At 39.2% G+C, this 21,818-nt stretch overlaps 2 protein-coding genes across 2 annotated transcripts in view; one reads left to right on the forward strand and one right to left on the reverse strand.

The window, feature by feature from the left end:
- Positions 1-3,105, forward strand: part of HEXB (hexosaminidase B (beta polypeptide)) — a gene marked incomplete at its 5' end in the record, with an annotated part of 17,070 nt that extends 13,965 nt beyond the window's left edge. The window contains 2 exons of the mRNA XM_010140032.1: positions 1-55; positions 3,042-3,105. The exon at positions 1-55 is cut by the window's left edge and continues 13 nt beyond it. Coding sequence (XP_010138334.1) covers positions 1-55; positions 3,042-3,105 — 119 coding nt within the window. The remainder of the gene's footprint in view (positions 56-3,041) is intronic.
- Positions 3,106-4,172: 1,067 nt separating this feature from the next.
- Positions 4,173-21,058, reverse strand: GFM2 (G elongation factor, mitochondrial 2). The gene is made up of 20 exons (XM_010140030.1): positions 20,996-21,058; positions 20,385-20,469; positions 18,589-18,634; positions 17,611-17,708; positions 16,482-16,607; positions 16,012-16,100; positions 14,734-14,822; positions 14,430-14,490; positions 14,151-14,336; positions 11,683-11,763; positions 10,589-10,737; positions 9,958-10,098; positions 9,776-9,875; positions 8,838-9,027; positions 7,628-7,704; positions 6,988-7,126; positions 6,663-6,848; positions 5,158-5,273; positions 4,755-4,937; positions 4,173-4,301 (listed from the first exon to the last, which is right to left on the reverse strand). Exons 1-20 carry the CDS (start codon positions 21,056-21,058, stop codon positions 4,173-4,175), a joined length of 2,334 nt encoding a protein of 777 aa, XP_010138332.1.
- Positions 21,059-21,818: the final 760 nt, after the last annotated feature.

A 21,818-nucleotide genomic window follows, 5' to 3' on the forward strand; every position in this document is an offset into this window, starting at 1 on the left:
CCAACTTGCAGGATGCCTATGAAAGACTAACTAATCATCGATGCCGCATGCTCCGGTAAGAGTTAACAGCAACAGGAAAGCTTGGTTCTCATGCTTTACAACCAACAGAGTTCAAGTACAGGCCTTAAGTGCTGGTCTGGAAGTGAAAGGAGAAGAGCTAGCATTCTAATCTGACTGTGTCAGTGTCACCCCATGTGATTTTTTTTTTTTTTTTTTTTTTTTTTTTTTTTTTTTTTTTTTTTTTTTTTTTTTTTTTTTTTTTTTTTTTTTTTTTTTTTTTTTTTTTTTTTTTTTTTTTTTTTTTATCCTCAGAAGAGGAACAGATACATTAAGACAGGGGTTCTAGACAGTTTTGCAACTAAAATTCTCAGAGCTCATTAACTTTCATCAGTGAAATACCAGAAGTCATCTATGTCTCTTTTCTGTAAAGGAAAAACCAGCACCATGATTGACTTCAGACAAAAAGGATATTAAAGGTTATATGGGAGGAGTACACAGACAGGAGAAAAAGATGACTTTAAAAACAATTTTTGGCATTTATTAATTTATTGTAAATAATAAAGACATGCAGCAGGGAATTGAGTAGAGCTGTTTGCATGAGAGGTGAGCTGGAGCAAGCTATTCTTTCAGCTGTTGCCCTAATGTAAAGCCTGCAAGAGGTGGATAAGGAGTTCCTGATGAATTACATTTTATTTACAGCTACTATAAACAAAGTCAGTTCATAACATACTATTCTCTGCAGTTCTTTCCTATAAACTACTTAGACAAGATACTAGTTAATTATTGCTAGTGCTGTCTTTGTATATTTGCAGTTGTAGAAATGATTTCCAGGTCTTAAGTCCAAGTCTGGCTCCACTTTCAAAAGTCAGAGAGCCTTTTAGGTTTTCCCAAATGCTGCTGCAAAGATCGACTGCAGCAAGAATGCAACGTGCAATTTAACTTCTCTACAAAATTTTACGACAAATGATTGAAAATCCCAACAGCGTGAAGAAGTATTTCAATAATTAATTGTACTGATTACAAATCAGCTTTTTAAGAGAACAAGATACAGTGGCAATTACAGTCAGCTCTCAGAACTTCAAGCAGTCAGCTCATGTTCCTGTAGATGTCTCAGTGTGATTATCTGTTGGAATTACTGACTTTAAGCTTACAGTATAAACCAGCTCTTTAATTAATCAAGTTGAGAGTGACTGAAAGACTTCTAAGTTTTGTCTTGCGGAGTTTATTTCAAGCTGGCTTTAAATAATGCTGTTAAGAAAACAATTGTATGAAAACTCTGCTATCTCAGTCATGAAAAAAATAGATACATTAAGAGAAAGTAAAAAAATACATGTTAAAAACAAGATTGAAGGGCTCTAAAAAAGTAGGTCCTGTGCTTAACAGGATTGTGCATGTCTTCATGGGACTCAGAAAACACAGAAGAGTAGAAGTGTATGGTGGCGGTACCTCCAGGATTAGGGTTTTACAGTGAATTAAGCCATGCTATTCCTGGACCTGGTGAACTATGGCTCTGTCTCCATCTTCCTCCTCAATGCTGGCACTCGTATTGCTGCATAGGGAGCTAATCCAGATGACTGCAGCTGCTCTGGTACGGCTAGTGTGAGAGATGCAACATGCAGGAGCAGGCTAAGGGCTACTCCCTGTACTCATGGCACATTTTTTCCTTAAACTACTTTCTGCTATATGCTTTGCTGGCATATAAACAAGATGAACAACTCCCGTTGTTCAACAAACCACCTTAATGAAAGGACGTGTCATTCTGAAATAATTCCCTTTATGCAGGCTTCAAACCAGAAAAACACGAAGGAAACCATTCCCTTTCCACTGATGAGATGAGCATTCCACGAGCTGCAGTTACATTGGATGCCTTTCATGTGCATGGGTCTCCTTTAGCATTCTGTGAACTCAGGGAGCTGATTTAATCAGTCAGGCTGTTGTAAAGTCTTAAAGAGTGTGGGCAAAGGACTATGTCCTTACCAGCATTTTTATACCTGGCAGTTGTAGAAGGCCAAGGTGGATTTCTAAGTAGAACAGCCCTGGCTTGCCCTGTAGCAGGGTACCAGGGAGTAAGGGAATGGGTAAGTAGAACCTTCTAACAGCTAGATCAAGATCATAGGAAGAACAATTACTCTGCCTATCCAAGGCTGAGGCCACTGCTGATGAAATAGTACCGTGAAAGCAGTAGCTGCTATTCAGATCTAAACTCAGCTTCCTGTGGAAAGATACAGCAGCCCAAATTGCAGAGGAATGGTGATGGGAGAAGGGCAACAACTAGATGAGTGTAGATTCCAGAGACCTAGACAAGACCCTGTCTTTTCACAAGAGGAAATCTTGCTTGGAGGCAAGCAGTAGTTCAGCTATTTCATTATCCAGTTTCTTCCACTGCAGATCTTAAGTGCAGTTTAAACATCCATATCTAAATATTATCCTACAAATCATTGTAGCAATACGTTCCAGCTCTTAAATATCCAAGAAGCAGAATTTTGTGTACTTTACCTCTGAAACATCTTTTTTCTCTATCTCACTGCACCATCAAAAGGTAAAGGGGTTTTGGTTTGTTTTTAAAGCCACATGAGAAAAGAATAATTTATGTCTGTGTTGCTGGAAAAAGTCCGGTTTACTAGAACTGGCTCCTCAAAAAGAATGAATGAAAATGACATAGAGTTGCACATGAAGGAAACCTAAGGTGGGGCGGGAGTGTGGAAATGTCAAATGAGTAATATTTTAACATTTTTAAGATTCCCTTCAATAAAAGCAAAATATTTTGCAGAATGTGAAAACAACTGGCCTCTGAATGTATGCTTTTCAACCTGTGTTCTAATACCGTGGTATATCTGATTGAAACAGAGAGCTGTACTTAACTGAAGTACAGTCAACTGTAGAACAGGGCCCTTTTTGCTCCCTGAATAGGCCATTTGTTTTTTCTTGGAAGTAGTTGTGTTTACACAAAGTTTAAAATAGAGTGCCAGTATCTCTCTTCCTGCCTAACAACCAGCCAGGTGTTTGAGGATAACTGTACACATTTCACTTTATTTTAACAGCCGTGGCATAGCAGCCGAACCTGTGTTTGTAGGATACTGTGCCCATGAAGCAAGAGGACAGTAACCGCTACAAAGATTTCTAGTCAACACCCTGAAGTGCCTCTGGGGTATGAATAATGTACATGCAGTTTGATATTTGAACCAAGACTTAAACTTTTCACTTCTAAAATAAAGTTATTTGACATTCTTGTTGGGATTTAGCTTTCATTAAAAATAGGGATTCTTCACTGTGAAATCCTGAAACTTGATATCATAAAATGACCAAATCCTTACTTTCTAAAGTTGAGTTAAAATAAAGACACTAATTAAAAGTAAACTTTCTTTTTATTTCAGTGGATCTTATCTTCCACTTTTCTATGTAACCAGATAATCGCAAATCAGAACTGACTTGTAACACATAGCAAATCAGAACCTTTGCAGCTTAAATCACTCACTCCAAGAGGTCAAAAAAAAAAGAAAAATCCTCCCTTAACCTACTCCAAGGTGGTAGGTAGGGGTCACTGTCCTGGCAGAACTCTGCCTTTCTTGTAATTTTTTGCACAAACTCTCTTGATTTGCAGAAACATCAGTTCCACTTACTAGCTGAAAAACTCAGGTAGAACTTACACCCAGCCCTAACCTCCGATTCACACTGGTTTCTAACAACACACGAATTAACACTTAAAATGCTTATTGACCATATTCTTCAGATGAATACAGATCATGATACAGACTGCCCAAACTGTAAAGTTATTTCATTTACAGACATAAACTTCACAGACTTTACTTACTAAAGTAACAAACAGTCCTAGTGGCACATTAAGGTGCACTTAGTGCTCATTTCTGTGAAGACAATTTGCATCACTTGTCAGTGCAGATATCTGTAAGAAAGATAAGAATTTGCAAAGCATCCGATTGTGGTTGCTCCTCTGGTTCAGCTGCTTTGCAATTATAAGGCTGTGCTAGAAGAACACTGTCTCTTGAACCTTCCCTTGGACAGTCAAAAGCACAGTTTGCTCGGACAGCTGCTAATTCATCATTTACCACAATGTGTTGGTCCCAGAAGAACACACTCACATAAATAGAACCCTGGAAATATTTGATAGGGAGGATGGATAGAAAATATCTTTACAGTTCTGCGGAGTAAAGCAATCACACCAACCCCATCCTCCTCTGAAGAAGTGCACTTTGCTCTTGACTGTTCAGGGGCTGGTAACTGGCAAGCTCCAAAGTGAAGGTTGCTGAGCCTGACGTTAGAGAACGCAAAACTGTTGAGTAGCCCTAGACAAAATGGAGAACACATGTCACTTAATTCGGGATAAAGGGAAAGTTAGCACAGAAAGCTGCTCTGGTCACAGAGAGACAGACAGGCAGACATATACTGCAACATACTAGTAAGTTAATATTACTGTATTAAAAGTGCAATACATACACGATTCAACCTAACTATATACTTTTAAAAAAAAAACTGTTCTCCAGAAGACCTGTTTTAGTAGTATTTACTACTTCTCTGACTTACTTAAAATTGAAAACATGCTGGTTTAACAATCTGAATCAGTCAGAAAAACACTACTAGATTTGTGGGCACTTGTTACAGACCTTCGATAATAAAAAACAGTCATTTCAAACTTAGTCATCCATAACAACAGGAAAAGTGAACTGAAGCCTGATTATTTTTAAGCATATAAAAAAGGACCAGATCTGTGTTTTATCACTAATAACATAAACACATACCATCATTTCTGCTAGTGGAACAGCAGCAACCACAACTCTGTTATCGTGACGACTCTGGATTTCCTTAATACTACCTCTTCGCTGTGCAAGGTCAGCAAGTGCTGCACTGAGATGATCCTCGCTTACTGTGATTTCTAGGTTCATCACGGGCTCCAGTATTTGAATAACAGCTTTTTTCAAAGCCTACACAGAAGGGAAGGAGTTATATTGATTTTTTTTTTCCAAACTGACCTAGTAAGTATTTACATATCTCAGGCTAACAATACCTCTTAAATTCTCTATTCCCAAAAGCTGTAACATCCCCAGTGAGGGCATTATGCTGTCAGAGAAGAACAATTACCAGATACTGATACTCATATATTTTCCCAGTAGTGTTCTATGGCAGCTCAGTTTTTCACTGTACCTTCTGCATGCAACGGGATACACAGGCTGATACCATCGTGTGGGAGGTGTCAGGATGCACTGTCAGTGACTGCACTGTCACATCTATATCCTGAACTGGGAATCCAAGGAAGGGTCCTAGGAAAAAAGAGAAGAAGAAAAGAGCATAGTTGTTTTTCGGATGCTCAGACACGTGCAATAAAGTTTCAGGATTAATTTGGAGCTTCTCACTTTCCTCTTTCCCCTCTTCTTTTCCTTCCTCCCGCCAAGGGCATGACTCCTGGTCTTCTTCCTGCTTCTGTGATTTTGTCATTACTTAGCTTTGCCAAAAGAGAAAAAAGGAATGCAGATTCATACTTCCCTACTCTCTTTACCAGCAGCACAGATCATTTTCAGAATCAGAAGTTCCTGCATGTGTTCATTCATACAATTGTACCCCAAAATTAAGTTAATTTTAATACGTTATATATCTAAAACTTGTCTATTGAAGCAAGACCTCATTTGAAAAAGCAGTAAAACCTTTTGTTTAACCAGAATTCCTTTTCAACTCGATCGCAGCAAAGCCTGACAGTAACCCACTACCAAAACTGCAGGATAACTCAGTTCCATGAGGATGAACCATGTCTGCTGTCCTAGACAGGGTATCTTCCTCCATCCCAGGATGCTCAACCAGACCAAAAACTGTATTAGACTGGATAAAGGTATGACCCACATCTGAGGAAAAAAAAAAACCCAAAACCATAGCTTTTTTCCTACAGAGAACAGGCCAAAGTTATTGCTGTTGTTGGCAGAATTGGTTTTTTATTTAAAGCTCTTAATGGCATGAATCTTAGACTGGAGACATCACAGTTCTGAATTGTCTTCAAGTAGCATGAAGAAAACATATGGTCAAGACTCAGGATGCTTTCCAACTCAAAAAAAGCAACCTGAAAAAACACCTCATACTGCTGCTTCTGGTGTAATTCTCATTTATGAATCCACTGCCTGTTAATTTACTGTAAGGGAGAATTTTTGGGCCCTAAGTTATTAAATAGTTCCTATTTTAAACATAAAGGATGCTTTAATCCTTTAGAAAGCCTGTACTTTGCAATTAGGTAAGGCTTTTTATTGTATACTTCCAAGGATTTAACATATTTGAAAATTTAAAAACCTGTCAGTAACTAATAGAAGTGTGTATGTTGGCCTCCGAAACCACTTCTGTCACATCACTGTGGTTTATGTGATGTCATCAGGTAAACGTCTTACCTTACGCCAGATTAAAAGGCAAACCAAAAGAACCCCATGCTCACTACTCACTGACTGAGAAGAAATCAACCTTATGACCAAAGGCACACTGACTTCCGTTACTGGCACAGAGAAGGGAGTGTTGGGCAGTTTTTGTAGTTAAGGAGATTTCAGAATTTTCCTTTGCACAAAATGTTACTATCTTTTAGTTTTCAAGCTACAAGGAGTTTTTCCTCCTAGAAACTCTAAATTGATTCTTACAGAAATGTTAGACCAGTATAGCTGTCACAGCACTTCCGTTACCTTGAATGCAAGAATTCGTGATTCCATTTTCTACAGCTTCTTGGAGTTCTTTGGGCAGCACTTCAATGACACTCGCAGCATACTCGATGATGGGTTTTGTCATCATTCTCTCCCCTAACCTGGGCCTCACCTCTAACTCTGCAGTTACAAACTGTCGTTTATCTCCTACTGTTTTATCCAGTATATCTGCAGGGGAAAAAAAACCAGCAAAACAACCATTTGGAAAAAACCTCATACCTAAAACTCAACCTGAGAAGTACTCCTAAGATTATGTAAAGCTACAGAAGCAGAAACGATGTATGTTCCTTCCATTCGCTAATTTTACCTGTAGCTTGGGCGGCATTTAGGATGGTTTCTCTGTATGCTATTTGAAGAGGCCCCAAGTAAGTCTCAATTCCATATTCACGTTTGATTCGGTCATGAATGATCTCTATGTGTAGTTCTCCCATGCCACAAAGAATAGTCTAGTAAGAGGAGAGTTAGAAGAGGAAAGAGAGATGGAAAACTCAGGTTTTAATACAAACTGTTTAAGCAAGGATTTGCATGTTCTTAAGAGTCTCTGAGAAAGATTTCAAATTCTAAGGAGTCTAGAGAGAAAACAGGACTGCTTTAGGTCATCTGACACAAACATCATATAAGTGAGAGGGTAATTACCACTACTGTGACCACTAGAAAAAAGGTCATCTTACACTATCTTCAGGATAATGTAAGTCAAGCTTTTTTGTATACAGAACTGTCAAAAACATGCAGAGCACAGGATGTGCTCTACTCTGTAAAGCACAAGTGCACAAGACTCCATTTTAGTTTGATGCACAGAATTTTGACATATATGATATGAACTTTTAGAGTCCTTTTTATTCAAGAAAATCTAAATATGTAAATGAACTGAGTGAACTAACTAAATGAAAGGTGGTCTTGACAGTTCTAACTTGGTTATAAGGTGAGCAATAGAAGAGTCATCTTACTTGTCCTGTGTCTGGATCTAGCTTCACTTTTAAGCTTGGATCTTCACGCTGAAGACAGCTCAATGCATTTTCCAAGTCTGTACATAAATATCAAGCATTATATCTAAAGACACTTCAGTAATGTGAGAATCACAATGTATGTCTAAACATCACTTTCCTCATAAGATCAAATTTTTTCTCGGAATCAAAAGAACCCTAGGGAAGCACAGATTTTCGCAAAGTCACCTCAAATTACAAGCAACTTGCAACTTCTAATTTTCTCCTAAATATTTTGAGATGAGTTCAACATGAAAAATTCAAATGCATATTATTTATTTCTGATTCCCCATTTTCTTAACTGCTGAAGAAAGCAGCTACAGAATGAAAAATGCACAGCTGAGACTGCATTTATCTACCTTACTGTCTTTGGGCAAAAAACCAACCAAAAGCCAAAAAAAAACCCCCCCAAAACAACCAAACCACAAAACATTCAAACACCCAAAAAAAGGAACACCTTACAGCCCTGTGGCTCAGCCTGCAGACATACTGCACCAGCTCTGGGTCTGCCTTGCCACTAGTTCTTCCTCCCCTTCACCCCCAACAAAGCTCAGCTTGCTTGGAATGAAGACTCCGAGTTTAAAGTCTGTATTTCCGAAAAGAGTCAAATGGAACCAAGTTCTCTGGTACAGATTCTTGAAAAAGGCAGGTCTCACTGCATGGATGAAACCTAACTAGACACACGGGAGTCTTGGTAAGTAAAGAGTTTACACCATAGAGTAAAAAGTCAAGGTCTGACTAAAGGGAAAAAAAAAACCCCAAATCCAAAAAACATATTTCAAGGTTACTTGTACTTAGGACACTATGTACATCACACCAGTGTGACTGCAGCAAAACTAAGCATGACAGCAGGCAATGAAAGTGCCTCCATATCTTCCTTGAAAACGAAGAACTACTGCTTTCCTAGACAAAAACTAGAAAAAGTACTAGTACTACTTGATGTAGTAACAGCAAAGGAAACTGACGACGACAACCTAAAAAAAACCTACATCATCTGTGCAAAACACCAAAATTGCCTTAGGTCACTGACTGATGAATGTGTGCAAGTCACTCATGTCACCCAGGTGTACATGGACTGGGGGCAAGCATTGTTCCTCATATACGAGAATACGGTTATGCTTGAGTACCTCATTTGAAGAATATCTTATCGTACTCTTGGGTGGCTACATTGTACCTTGTTGTCTGGCCATTGAAGGAGGTTCAATTGTACAGAAGAAGACAGGGTCAGGGATCTCAACGCCTGCCAGCAGAAGGCTCTCTACATCACTGCTAGACCTCTTCTCTCCTCCAGCATCTCTTCCAGCTCGGCGTGCTGCAGCTGCTGCCGAAGCCTTGGATGACACTATGGTATCTCCAGTGGCACTCTACAGATCAACACCCAGTGACCCACAAGACATAGGATGAGAGAGGAGGGGATATGAAAAAAAACCCAAACAAACCAAGAAACAAAACCAGAAACTCTGATCATTTCCTCAAAATCACTTGTGCTAAACTCTACTTACTTATCATCAATTAAAGTAACTTTTCTCTTCAAGTAACTAGAATTATCTGGAAGAGGAAAAATTGTGCTCAAATTTAGCCTAACATTTCTTTGTCCAGTTCACTGCGTTTTAAATCTAACTTACAAGTCAAGATATAAAACCACAATGAACATTACTGGTAAATGAAAATTTGCTTATGAATGCTAAAGTTGGTTACATTTTAGAAAATCTGTGCAAATGAGAGCTATGCAGCCCATTCAGAAAATGAAACACCGAATCAGTAAACTGGTAGAAGCAAGCATGAAACAAACTTACTTGAAGTTAAGCTGTTGCTTTTGGATAACTTTCTCCATCCCCACAGGAGGTTACAATATAAGTACAAGCTCAGAACCCTACTAAAACACACCTTGAGTTTTCAGTCCTTTCCATGTAATCAACACTGCATCTCCCAGGTTAATGGCTGACTTATGTACACTGTAATATTTCATTTTAGGAGGAAGTACATGCACTTCAAGTAAATGAAGTTCACATACATCAAAATTATCAAGAACACGTGAGATAAAACACCACAGGAGTAGAAATCACACCAACAGGAAACACGGTGCCTTACAGAATCAGTATTTTCCATTACCTGTTTTAACCCAACAGTAAGGGCAATGTTGCCAGCCATTAGTGATGGTATTTCAATGTGCTGATCTGCAAAAGGCAGAAGCAGACGGCTCATTCTCTCCCTGGAAAGGGAAATCGTGCATTACTCAGGACTTCTAAGAGATACTCCAATGGTACACTAAACCACACCTTTATCTTACTCACGTGCAACTTTTATTAATATTATATACAGCTGACTGAGGTTTCAGTGAACCTGAGTAAACACGAATGAAAACTAGTGGTCCACGACATTTATCATGGAGAACTTTAAATGCCAGGGCACACAGGTCATCCTTGTACCATTGTCTGCAAATTAAAAAGCACAACAAAAAGCATACTTTAGGATTAATCCACTCAAGCTCACGTTTACCCAAATTTCCACTCATTTAAGAAGTGATACCTTTCTTTTTGTAGTATTAATGGCAGATTTTTTAACATTGTAATTTACACCAAAAAGATTATTAACCTAAGCACTTCCAGCTTCAGTAGGATAGGTAAGGTGACTCAGCCAATACTAAACCCATGGTCTAGACCCTACTAGACCCCTAGTCTAAAAACAGACTTTAGAACTCTTAAGCACAAGTTTGACAACGCAATTCCAGTTGCACTGGCCAGAGCAGGTTCAGTACTCAAGTGCATTTTTATGTTGGCACATCTTTACTGTTACGTAACACCTAAAAACAGTAAACACTTTAAAAGCTATGAATGCTCTGTTAATATTTTTAATTTTCTCCTTTTATGCCTTCCTACTTATTTTTCCTTTCCCCCCCCCCCCTTCTTTTCTTCCTATACTTACAGAAACTCATATGAACGCTCATTAGGTGCAGGCAAGTACATAGTAACAGCATCCAGTAGTGGCTGCACTCCCTTGTTCTTCAGTGCACTGCCGCAGAGTACAGGTACCGCTCTCTGACCGAGCGTGACTCTGCGGATAGCAGACTGTAACTGCAAAAAGAATTATTTTCTGTTAACATGTGACTACCACAATTTAGCCTTCAATTGCATTCCAGCTATCAGATCCCCAGCTAACAAATCCCCAGAAGTTAAAAAGTATGTCTGCAATTATAGCATCGAAACTCCTTTCACTGCTTTTAACGAGGTCCAAACCGTAAACATTTCATGCAGATCCAGGACGAAGCAAATGGCCATAAATTGCATCAGTGGAAATTTAGGTTGGATATAAGGAAAAATTTCTTTACAGAGAGGGTTGTGAAGCACTGGAACAGGCTGCCCAGGCAGGTGGTGGAGTCCCCATCCCTGGAGTGTTTAAAAGCCGTGTGGATTTGGTGCTGAGGGACATGGTTTAGGGACTCTGGCAGTGCAGGGTGAGCGGCTGGGCTTGATAATCTTAAAGGTCTCTTCGAAGCAGATGATTCTGCGATCTGCCGCTCTTTTTGTTCTAGCATCCTTTCAATTCAGAATATTGTACCTCACTGCTTTCAACATCCAGCAACTGAAGATCCAATCAATTCGTTGTGTTGAAGTGCTACTTTTGTTAGTAAGTATCAGCAGCTTGGACACAAACTGCTCTGACTCTGCCTAGAAATTATATTCAATTTTCCCTAAACTCTCTTGCAGCAGCCTAACTTTAAAAAAAAAAATAATAATTCCATCCTGAAAAAGGTACCCTACTTTTAAAATCAGGTCTAGCATGTCTCAGAATCATAATTAGTGCATTATCATAAAAAAATTCACACTAAGCTTCAATATACTTTGTCCAAAATAGACAGTACTGTAAATTCACTACAAAAGCTGGTGTGATTTTTTTTGTTGATAAAAAACACACACCTACAAAATCATAATCTGCATGTGCCAAAGGAAGAAGAACCCAGACCTTCAGCATAACAGCTAGTAAAAACTTGTTAATAAATTATGAAATGTAAAAATTACCTTGTCAGCTGGGATTAAGTCAAAATTATCACTATATTCTCCCAGAACCAGTTCAGCAAATTCATCATCCAGATCCGCAACCTTCAACAGAATAGTTCTTTATTATTTGGCACGTAAGAGTTTCACAGAAAAGTAAAAAATCTTAGCTGTTTATGATATAAAGCTAACCAGAGCAGGAACAAAGCCTGTAAAGACATCAGAGATCATAACGTCAAACTACAGAAAATTAGGGAAATGAAAGTTTCAAGAAAGGTGATGGTGGGGGGGCGGGGTGGAAATCAGCTTCTAAAGCTGCTGTCAGGCAAAACATCAGTGGGAGGGAAAATGCTTGTACTTCCCCCTGAAACTGAAAAACCCTGCAGCCATACTGTGACAGCCATGAAGCGTTAAAACTGGCTGTAATTTGGATCTGCAAACAAGGCAAAGTCTGAAGTAAGCAGCAAGAAACCTTTGCAAGCTAACAGACATACAGCTGGCAAATAAAAAGACAAGCCTCCAGGGCATTTTGACCTTCTTCACGGCAAAGGCTTCCACAAGCCCAAGAGCTCACCTGTGTTTTCAAGCTGTACCACTCAGACTGACAAATAAATTAACCGCTCTAAACCCGGTCTCACGTACACCCTTGCACTGTCACAGACCTGGGACACTCTTCTTGCAGGAAGGCACTTTGCCCCCTCTAGTGGCTACGACAGCAATTGACCAAACACTGAAACAAATCACCGATCGGCGAGTACAAGTCTAATCAAGGACATAGCTAAAGCATGACAGATAAAAGGAAAGCATTCATTTAATTAAGTGAAAGCAAAGTGTGCACTTGGCTGGTATTCAAACTACTAAAGTTTAAGTGTTCCCGAATAAGGAGTGTTAGTAAGACGAAGAGTATATAAAAAAATATTTTACAAACACAAGGTTATCTCTATTATCACATTACCGGTCCACCTCTTCCTGCTTCAGGAAGGGCCCAGAAGCCAAAGGAAAAAACCCAACACTGTTCTTATAAAGCTTTTTATCTGACAATACATTTCTTAAGGAAAGAGGCTGAGTAATAACCCCCCATTTAAAAGCTGGGAATTTTGAAAAGCAGGCAGTGTATGTGCTTTACTGAACTCAGAGCAATATAAAACTGATCTCTCTAATTCTGATGTTTCAAAGGAAACTGAAAGCCTAGCATTATCTGTTACTATTAAATAAAGTATTATTTATAATAATGCACAGTTATTATTGAAAGTTGAGTTGTATGGAAGGCAGCCCTTCCAGCTAAATGGATCGATACCTGAGATAAACATGTTTGTTAACCTCCCGTGTTTTTGCTTATAGAAGTATGCATTCAAATGTGATCACTACTAGACTTTTAAGTTGAATGTAAGCACAATGAATATAATTAAAAAATCTTTTAACTTGGAGAGAAGAGTTGGGTGTCTCAAGTAGAATCTACTCTTCCAGTACCATTATATAAATCACACAACATGCTGTGGGACCTTAAAATGCCAGCTGAGGGGAAAAGAAAAATGCTCTGGGCAAACAATTTCAAATGTTCCATGCTGCTCAACATGCAGATTACTCTTTCACTTCCAGTAATTCTTCCATTCTTCACCTCTTCTAAACTGCCTACTATACATCACCTGGTAGCAAGAAGATCAAGTTTCTATTATCATTCTTAGCTTCACAGTGTGACAATCCATGTTAAAGAAATACTTACATTGTTCTTTCTTGTCTCTCCCATTAACTTTGAATGGGTCTAAAATAAGATTTATGGTGAGATTCAGCTGCCTCTAATCCAGTATGCAGTGCCATTTTGACCAGCCTGCAACACACCATCCAGCTTCTAGCTGCCACTCCAGAAGGGTTTGGATATCCTGCAGATTCCGCAGCAGCAAGTGCATCAGCCAGTGCATCAGGGCAAGTGTTCAGTGCTGTCTACCCTGCACTTGTGAAGCTGCATCTAAAACACTGTCTGCTTTTACATTCCCCAGCATAAAAGAGACTGACAAGCTGTGGAAGTCGTGTTGAAAACCACTGAGGTGGCTGGAGTGCAGCTGGAGGCCGAGAGAGATGGGTTTGTCTAACCTGGAGAGGTTAAGGCAGGATGCAAATGTTGCCTGAAATGGTGATGGGCCTGCTTCAGGGAAATCAAAGACACACTCTCCTCAGACATACACAGGGAAAGGATAACAAGCACTGTTACAGGATGCAAAACAGTAAATTCCCCTTGGCAAAAAGAAATAATGTTTCACTACAAGGATGATCAAGCACTTGGACAGCTTGCTTAGACAGATTGTAATCTTCATCTGTAGAGACTTGTAAACTCAACTGAACAAGGTCTGAGCAACATGTTCTAATGTTGGTTAGCACTGCCTTGAGCAAGTCACTGCACCGGACACCTCCACAGGTAACCTTTCGGCCCATTTTTTTTCTACTGTTGTAAATAACAGTTTTAAACATATTATGTATTTACTTTAGAACTTTACTTGTTCTATTAAGGTATTTCTGGCATCCTGGACTTCTTGGAACAGGTTGGGATCATCAGCCTCCAGCAGTGGCTTTTGCTCAAAATTTTTTCCATCATCCAAATCAGAAGTAGATTTCCAAATTATTTGTTCCTTAGTCACAATATCAACTAGTCCTCTGAAGGTCTTGGCTTCCCCAATGGGCAACTGCAAATAGAGTGGAGATTTTAAGACAGCTGCAATTTAAGAAGGGAGTTCCGTTCAGAAGAAAGCAATTAAACATTTAATTTCTATGCTTACCTGTAAAAGCAAAGGTTTTGTCTTCAACTTTTGTTGGATACTCTCAACAGCAAAAGCAAAACTACATTAAAACAACAGACACTAAGTTACACAAAACTTAATGGTGCAGTAAAACAGGTTTACCATTACTTCTTTACTGCAAAAATTACTCCTACAATTACATGTAAGTATGCATGTGCATAGCCAATGATTTGTACAGTAAGTATTAACATAATTGACTTAGCTCTATGCTTAACAAAAAAACTTTATTAGATATATTCTCTTACAAGGTTTTCAGCAATTATTAAAATAACTGTCTAAATACCTTGCCCTGGTTTTGTCCATCTTGTTCAAAAAGCAAATTCGTGGTATCTGATGTTTGTCTGCTTGTCTCCACACTGTCAGAGTTTGGGCCTAAAGCAAAAGAAAAAACAGAAACATTAGTGCCGATAGCTGAACTATAGCCTCCCCAATACCGCTGAGGGACCACGTTGAGAGCACAGAAGGGAACCCTGCTGAATGTGTTGTGACAATCTTGTGACTAACAGCACAGATAAACTCCACAAGCAGCTTCCTCTCATCTCTTCTCTCAGTGAAGGATGGGGAATGATGACAGCTAAGGGCACATGGGCAAGGGAACATGGAGAGAAACTAACCATTACAGGGGATACGTAGAGGAAAAAACTCTATAAGGCACAGACTTAAGGCTTTATTGCCAAATTACTTAAGCACACAGAGGCGAGCATTTCTGTGGCTACACATACTACACTAAAAGCTACTGTGGTTTTGCTAGTAATTTGCGTACTGCTGAGCCTTTCACACATTTTTATTTGAAAATTAAAACAGGTTTATTTGAAAATCAATTCAGATTCAGAAATAGCCTCTTACCAACACATGGAAATAATGCAAAGAATTTCCTACAGCGTTTTAGAAGAAAACCCAGCAGCAGATCTAATTGTTTTCTTGTTGGAGGTGGGGACTACTACCCAGTTCAGGTTCATATATAATGGTACCTAAATGCTTTCCAATAGGAAGTTAAATAACGTGACTCACGCTGATCAAGAAAAAGGATGTCACATGAAACAGTGGACATGGAACATAGTTATTTCACAACATGTAACTTTTCTACAGGATTGAACTACTCAAACATGTTGTGCTACAAAGCTGAATTCTAGCCTGCCTCCACCTTTTCTGTACTGTGCTCTAAAGGGTGTGTCACACAGGCCACTGGGGAGGGAGCAATTCTGCATGAAAATTACCCATTTTCTGCAAGAAATTTGAAAATGAGAAATTAACGGATACTCATTTACTTCCACTAGTGGAGCTAGCCAGAAGCATTCACCTCAATCCAGTTTGTAAGTTTGTAAAGCACAGCAACAAAACAACAAAAAACCCCACTTATTTTCCCCTTATTACCATGGAAAATCTTGTACGCTACAGGACTTGAAATTAAATGCCCAGCGTCCTGAAGCTGAATGTTGGTCAAAGCATCAAATTATATAACACAAAGCAACATCTCTATACTATTATTATTATTATTATTATTACTATTTCAGTCTGGTTTAAGTCATTAGATGAGAAACAAATCTACCGCTATTTCTACCTCAACACCTGCTGAAGCGTCAAACACCGCTACTGCTCCATCCAGGACTCTCAAGCAACGCTCAACTTCCACTGTAAAGTCCACATGACCTAAAAAACAACCTTCTTTTTATCCAACCATAATTCAAACAGGCAACATCAACAGGCCATTACAAATCTTGATTTTTTTAAAAAATCACGTCAAAAAGAACCCCATCCTTCACTCGCAGAGAAATCTGAAACACACGATTGTTACACTGCAGTCCCAGAACCAAAAGCAATTCAGTGTGGAAATGCGTGAGCTCATTTTAAACGAGCTAGATTAGGCACCAGCAAACGATCAGCCAAAGCTGAACAGCTCAGTACGGGCCTTCTACTGGCACAATTAAATCAGTTAAATATTGCACCATATTTAAAACCGAGAGTTGTGTTCTACGAAGCTCCACCTCCTCTACTCTCCCCTATAACGTGAATACCTCTAGAGCGTAGTACCTGGGGTGTCAATCAGATTGATTCTGTAGTCCTTCCAGTCAAAGGTAACAGCAGCGGACTGAATGGTAATACCACGTTCTCGCTCCTGCACCATAAAATCTGTCACCGTGTCCCCATCATCAACATCTGTGAACAGTTGGGTAGGTAAATAATTCAAAAACTGAAATTGTCTTGGAATACAGATGCTGAGAGATACTTGGAAATACTGTCCCTTTTATAGACACATAAACTTCTTTGGATAATGATAATGTCAGCTAATTTACCCAGGCTCCCTTTTTAGGGAACAGACACTTGCTATGTCAAAACCCAAGCAATTCCAACAACGTTTTTTTTTTCTCAATCCTACCAACACCTTGAGAAACTTAAAAACTAAAGCAAAGTCCAAAATCACGAACAAACTATAGTTTAAAAAAAAAACCAACTGTTTGCACTCATTGTATGAAATGTGACTGACATTTTAAAATTAAGTAATTATAAGGTAATTAAGTTAAAACCAAACTCAAGTTAAAAGTAAAAACAAACCAAAAAACCCTAAAAAACCCAAGAGCCTGGGGTTTTGCTTGTGGGGGTTTTTTTAATTTTTTAATAAAGACAAGCATCTTTAAACAAGCAGGCCACCAAGTTTACCCACTCCACTTCTGCCATTCTCATACACAGTAGAGAACAGGGAATTTGAGAAAGGTCAAAAGGTAGCATAAATGCAGGCTACTGTGACTCCTTCAACCTTGAAGAATTTTGTGAGAGTTGCTGAAGCAAGGAATTCTTCCAGTGCTATGGCTTTCTGGCTATTTTTTGTTAATTGGTTTCTTTACAGGTCAAAGAGAACTGAAGAAACAGCTTTACCAGAACAGTCAATGAGCAACAAGCAAAACAAGGAGAACCTACAATTACATGTTAAGCAAATCAATGCACCAAAAAACAGAAGAAAAATATAAACCCATGATCTCTCAAAGCACAACTGCTTTAGAACATAATGGGATGCGCATTACGGTTTCACAATATTGCAGCACAACTTTGGAAGAACTGGCTTCTGCACTTAGTATTCCACCAGCAATCTCTCGCTGCATTGCATGTTGTTGTACGCCACCAAATCCCTCAGATCTACTGAAATACAAAAAGTATTTCTAACCTCCAAGTGTTCTTATGTATCCAGAATAATACAGCATTCTCTCTGTCGTCGTAGTTTTCCCTGCATCAATGTGGGCCATAATGCCAATGTTTCGTATTCTGCATAGAGAAAGAACATTGCTTTTACTGCAGCATTTTTTTAATTCAGTCATATTATTATTTGCATAAACAATTAGTATTCACCGAGAATAGCATTCCAGGCAAATAACATTTTTCCTCTGTTGCAAATCTGATACTGAAGTATGTTGGTATTGAAATGGTGGGTTTTCTTCAGATCAGTAGTACTCAAGAGTTTTGGAACATGTTTCCATGCTTCACTTCAGAAGAAGGCTGCTTCTTGGACTCATCCTCACCTATCTGTCCTCCCCATAGAGAGCAGCAGCCCCTCCACCCCCTCATCCATACCCACCTCTAAACTCTGTTACCTGAAACAGTCCATTGCATATATACCCTTTATGCCCCAAATACAGCGTTACCCATCAAATACAGCATCCAAGATTCCCTGGCGTTGTCCTTGACCCTGTTCAGCCAAGTCTTCCTTTCTGAAGTACATCACCAGTAGCTTCCGAAACTGCTTCACTAGCTCTGTGCATCACATCGGCTCCCACATTAACCATTAATGATCGCTGAATTTGCCCTCAGGACAGAAGTAGTCTTCCAAGCAAACTTCACCCCCAAGCCATTCCTGTGGCAGCTCGGCCTCTAATTACCTCGCCCTCCTTACTAAGGCCCTCACCTAATGCAGCTGAGTGCTCCCCTGAACATGAAATACCCATCCCTGCCCATAGCAGTGGGGCTAGTTGCCAAGATCTCTCTTCCCCCTCCTTCGGCAACCACCATGGATTGAGACCTTCCCAGTTTTGGTTTAGATGATGTAAACAAGAGACAGTCCAAGACCTCTCTGGCAACAACAACCGTTCTATACTCAAATACTAGAGGTCTGTTGGTTACATCCAAAAAATATGCTAGCATGACATACCTGGATATATGAGGATTAATGACAGAACGCAGAGACTTAACATCTCCTGGAGACAAACAAAACAAAGCAGCAGTTTGTAAGACCTATCCCAATGTAGAAATAATAGATTTTAATAAAACTAAATATATTTAAGAAAAAAAAACTAGAAAAGATCTTAAAAAACTGGAAAAAAAAAAGATTCAGAGCCATAACTCATGACAATCCATAATCTCTACCATTTCAAATTTTTAAAGATATGTAATTTTCAATAAATCTCTCTCTCTTAAAAGAAAAAAGAAAGTCTTGAAAACAGCTGTAATTTAGAAACAATAGGGAAAAGCCAACACAGAAAAGTGCAGTCTTGCTCTGCAGAGGCAATAAAAAAACATGCCACAGTTCAAGACAACGGTAATGCTGACCTTCATCTGAACCAGCTATCAGACAATAAATTTCAAAAGTCACCTCTCCTTTAACCACTAAAGATGGACAGCATATTCTTGGGGGGAAAACGCAATCTGACCTAGGTTAAGAAAACCTGGGACTAACAAGTTTTCAATACTTATTTTCTTGAAAGATATTTCCTCTCTCGCATCCTATTCAGTGGGAAAATTATCTGAGAAGCTAACTTTTATGAAACTAACCCATAATTAGTTACTCATTTAAGCTGTGTTTCAGGAACTCACTTTCCTAGTACTTTATGTTAGATAGGCCAAACAGAACTGAACAATACTTAAACTAACATCCCTTCACCATCTACAGCTCATCCCTCTTCCTAGAGAGACATTAAAAAGGCATCTTAAAGGTTAACATTTCGGTGAGCAGAAAGACCGATCCTAGGAGAAGCAAGGTAGAAGGCTGGAAATTCACCAACACCCACCTCCCTAAATAAAAGCTCCAACTAACACTGCCTTTTTCCCTCCAGTTTCTAAAATAACCCACAGAATAACACAGTAGTATGTCTGAGATTTTTTGCGTGTCTAAGTCCTGCTGTCTTCTTGTGTATGAAATGCCTCCATGCGACACACTGATGTACTCAGCACAGCAAAACCAGGGATGACAGTAGACAGCAAGGACATTGCACCGACAACTACACAGAAATATCGAGCAACAGAGACTGTGATGACATCAGCAACCAAGAATTCAGGTATATGACTGCAGCTTAAAGGTTTTTGCTAAGATATGCAGTGCTGAATCCATTAATATTTTTTTTTTAATTTAAAAAAGAAGCTGGTTAACCAGGTGCCAATATTTTCTTCCCATCTCCATCCTGATGTAAAAAACACATGAAAAGAGCAGCCCTGACTCCAAACACTACCTTTTATCAACAGATTTCCATTTGATCTCAGTGTAGCTAAAAAAAAAAATAAAAATTCTTTTTAATAGAAATTCTGTTTTCCAAGTATATTTTTCTTTTTCCTCTCTTTTATCCTGCATCTGCAAAGAAAATATACTAACTTAAAACTTCCATTTAATCAGGTTCCTATCCAACATGCTGCTTATCACCAGTTACTGGATAACCAATTAATACTTCAGGCTGGGGTTCCAGCACACTGCACCAGTGACCTGGCTTCTTATACATCTGTGTCTTTTCTTTTTCCTGTTTTCTGCAGGCTTTGTATCATACACCTACTGAGAAAAAAGCAGCATTACAAGACAATTCTCATCAGTCCTTGAGGCTTCTAACTGCTCTGTTGGCGACTCATACACCAAATTCAATAAACAATGACCAGAAGAATACAATAAAACACAATTGAGAAAGTGTTCTTACTCATTTTTAGAGTAATCCCTACTATTAAGAAAATAATTTAAACTTATACCTGGTGGAGAACTGTAGCTTCTTAGGCTGCAGTCTTGCTGTATCACACTTATGATTCTCATTTTTGTCTTTCGGAAACATACATGCTTACAATGAAAAAAAAAAACATATAGAACATTATAAATAATAACTTTGTAGATACATATTTGCCCGTTGATGAAAACTAAACTAAAAAACATCTACAGGAACCAACACTGTTGTTAGATATTTATATAAGCTCAAAATACCAGCTATTTGGAAGTAGAAGCACCAAGGTTTAAGCCAAGTCCAATCCCAGTATTATTTGGGAAGTCCAGTAAAAACCTATTACAGCATCAAAACATGTTGCCGGTAGCCACAACTTTTTAGATATGTCTAATTATTTGGTAAATAATATAAATTTAACAATGACAAGTGTTAGGTAATCAACACGGCACACAACTAAAAAAGTTTACAAAAAATTATAAATTCAACTTTCACATTCTGACTTCTGTGAAGTCCTACTGCAACATGAAATTATGTGTTCTGTTGGATAACAATTTTTAAAAGAAAGACAAAAAAACCCGCAGATTTACTCTGAGCAATCCAAGTATTTCTTTTGTTGGAAACATGAAAATTTGGGAGGACGTTTACCTCACTGCACAAACTTGATGATTTCAATGCGTTCACTGAAAATCTCCTCATAATTCTCAACATTCTGGCTCCTCCTCTAAAGAGCTGTTCCCTGCCAAGGTAAGTAAAGATTGTACAAAACGTTTATGACATGGAACTGTATTACTTCCACACAGAGCAATCATGAAACTTAAGTATTTTTCAAGTTAGATCAGGTTACTGCTTTGCAGGTCAAATCGGTGTCACATCTCAAAAAATAATGCCATTAAGCCTTGAGAATGCAGCACGAATGCATGCCCAACAACACTTAATACTTATTTCTTGAAGAAATCTGTCAACAGTAGAGCAGAAAAATGAGCATCAGGGTTGACACGCGTGCTCGGATGAGCTCCAGAGTACAGATTTCTGACCAGTGAACGTAAACAGCTCTTCTGAGCTTGAAGGAGGAAAGAGGGGGAGGGGGGCAGGGGAAAGTAGGTACTCGGTACAGAAATAACAGAAGATACTAAACACGAGCTTTTCAGCGTTGCCAGAAACACGGCGACACAAGCCTAAGCGCAGAGGCTTCCGCGGCACTCCCGGCTGGCTGCTGCTTACGTACGGAGACACCAGTACCTCGCCCCCGTGATTTTACACCTCCAGGTGGAGTTCCACAACAAAAAGCCTGCACACAGGCTCACGCCCAGCCCCTCATCTCGCAAGCCACACACTCGTCTTCTACAGCCGTCGCCGCCGCTCCCTGCTGACAGGAAGGGCAGGACGGGAGCGGTGCCCTTACGCTGCCCGTTACGCTGCTCGGCACCACGCCGAGTCCCGCCAGCGGCCCAGGCGGCCGCTCCCCGGT

Source organism: Buceros rhinoceros, unplaced genomic scaffold (genome assembly GCF_000710305.1).
Source record: "Buceros rhinoceros silvestris isolate BGI_N320 unplaced genomic scaffold, ASM71030v1 scaffold37307, whole genome shotgun sequence".
Lineage (NCBI taxonomy): Eukaryota > Metazoa > Chordata > Aves > Bucerotiformes > Bucerotidae > Buceros > Buceros rhinoceros.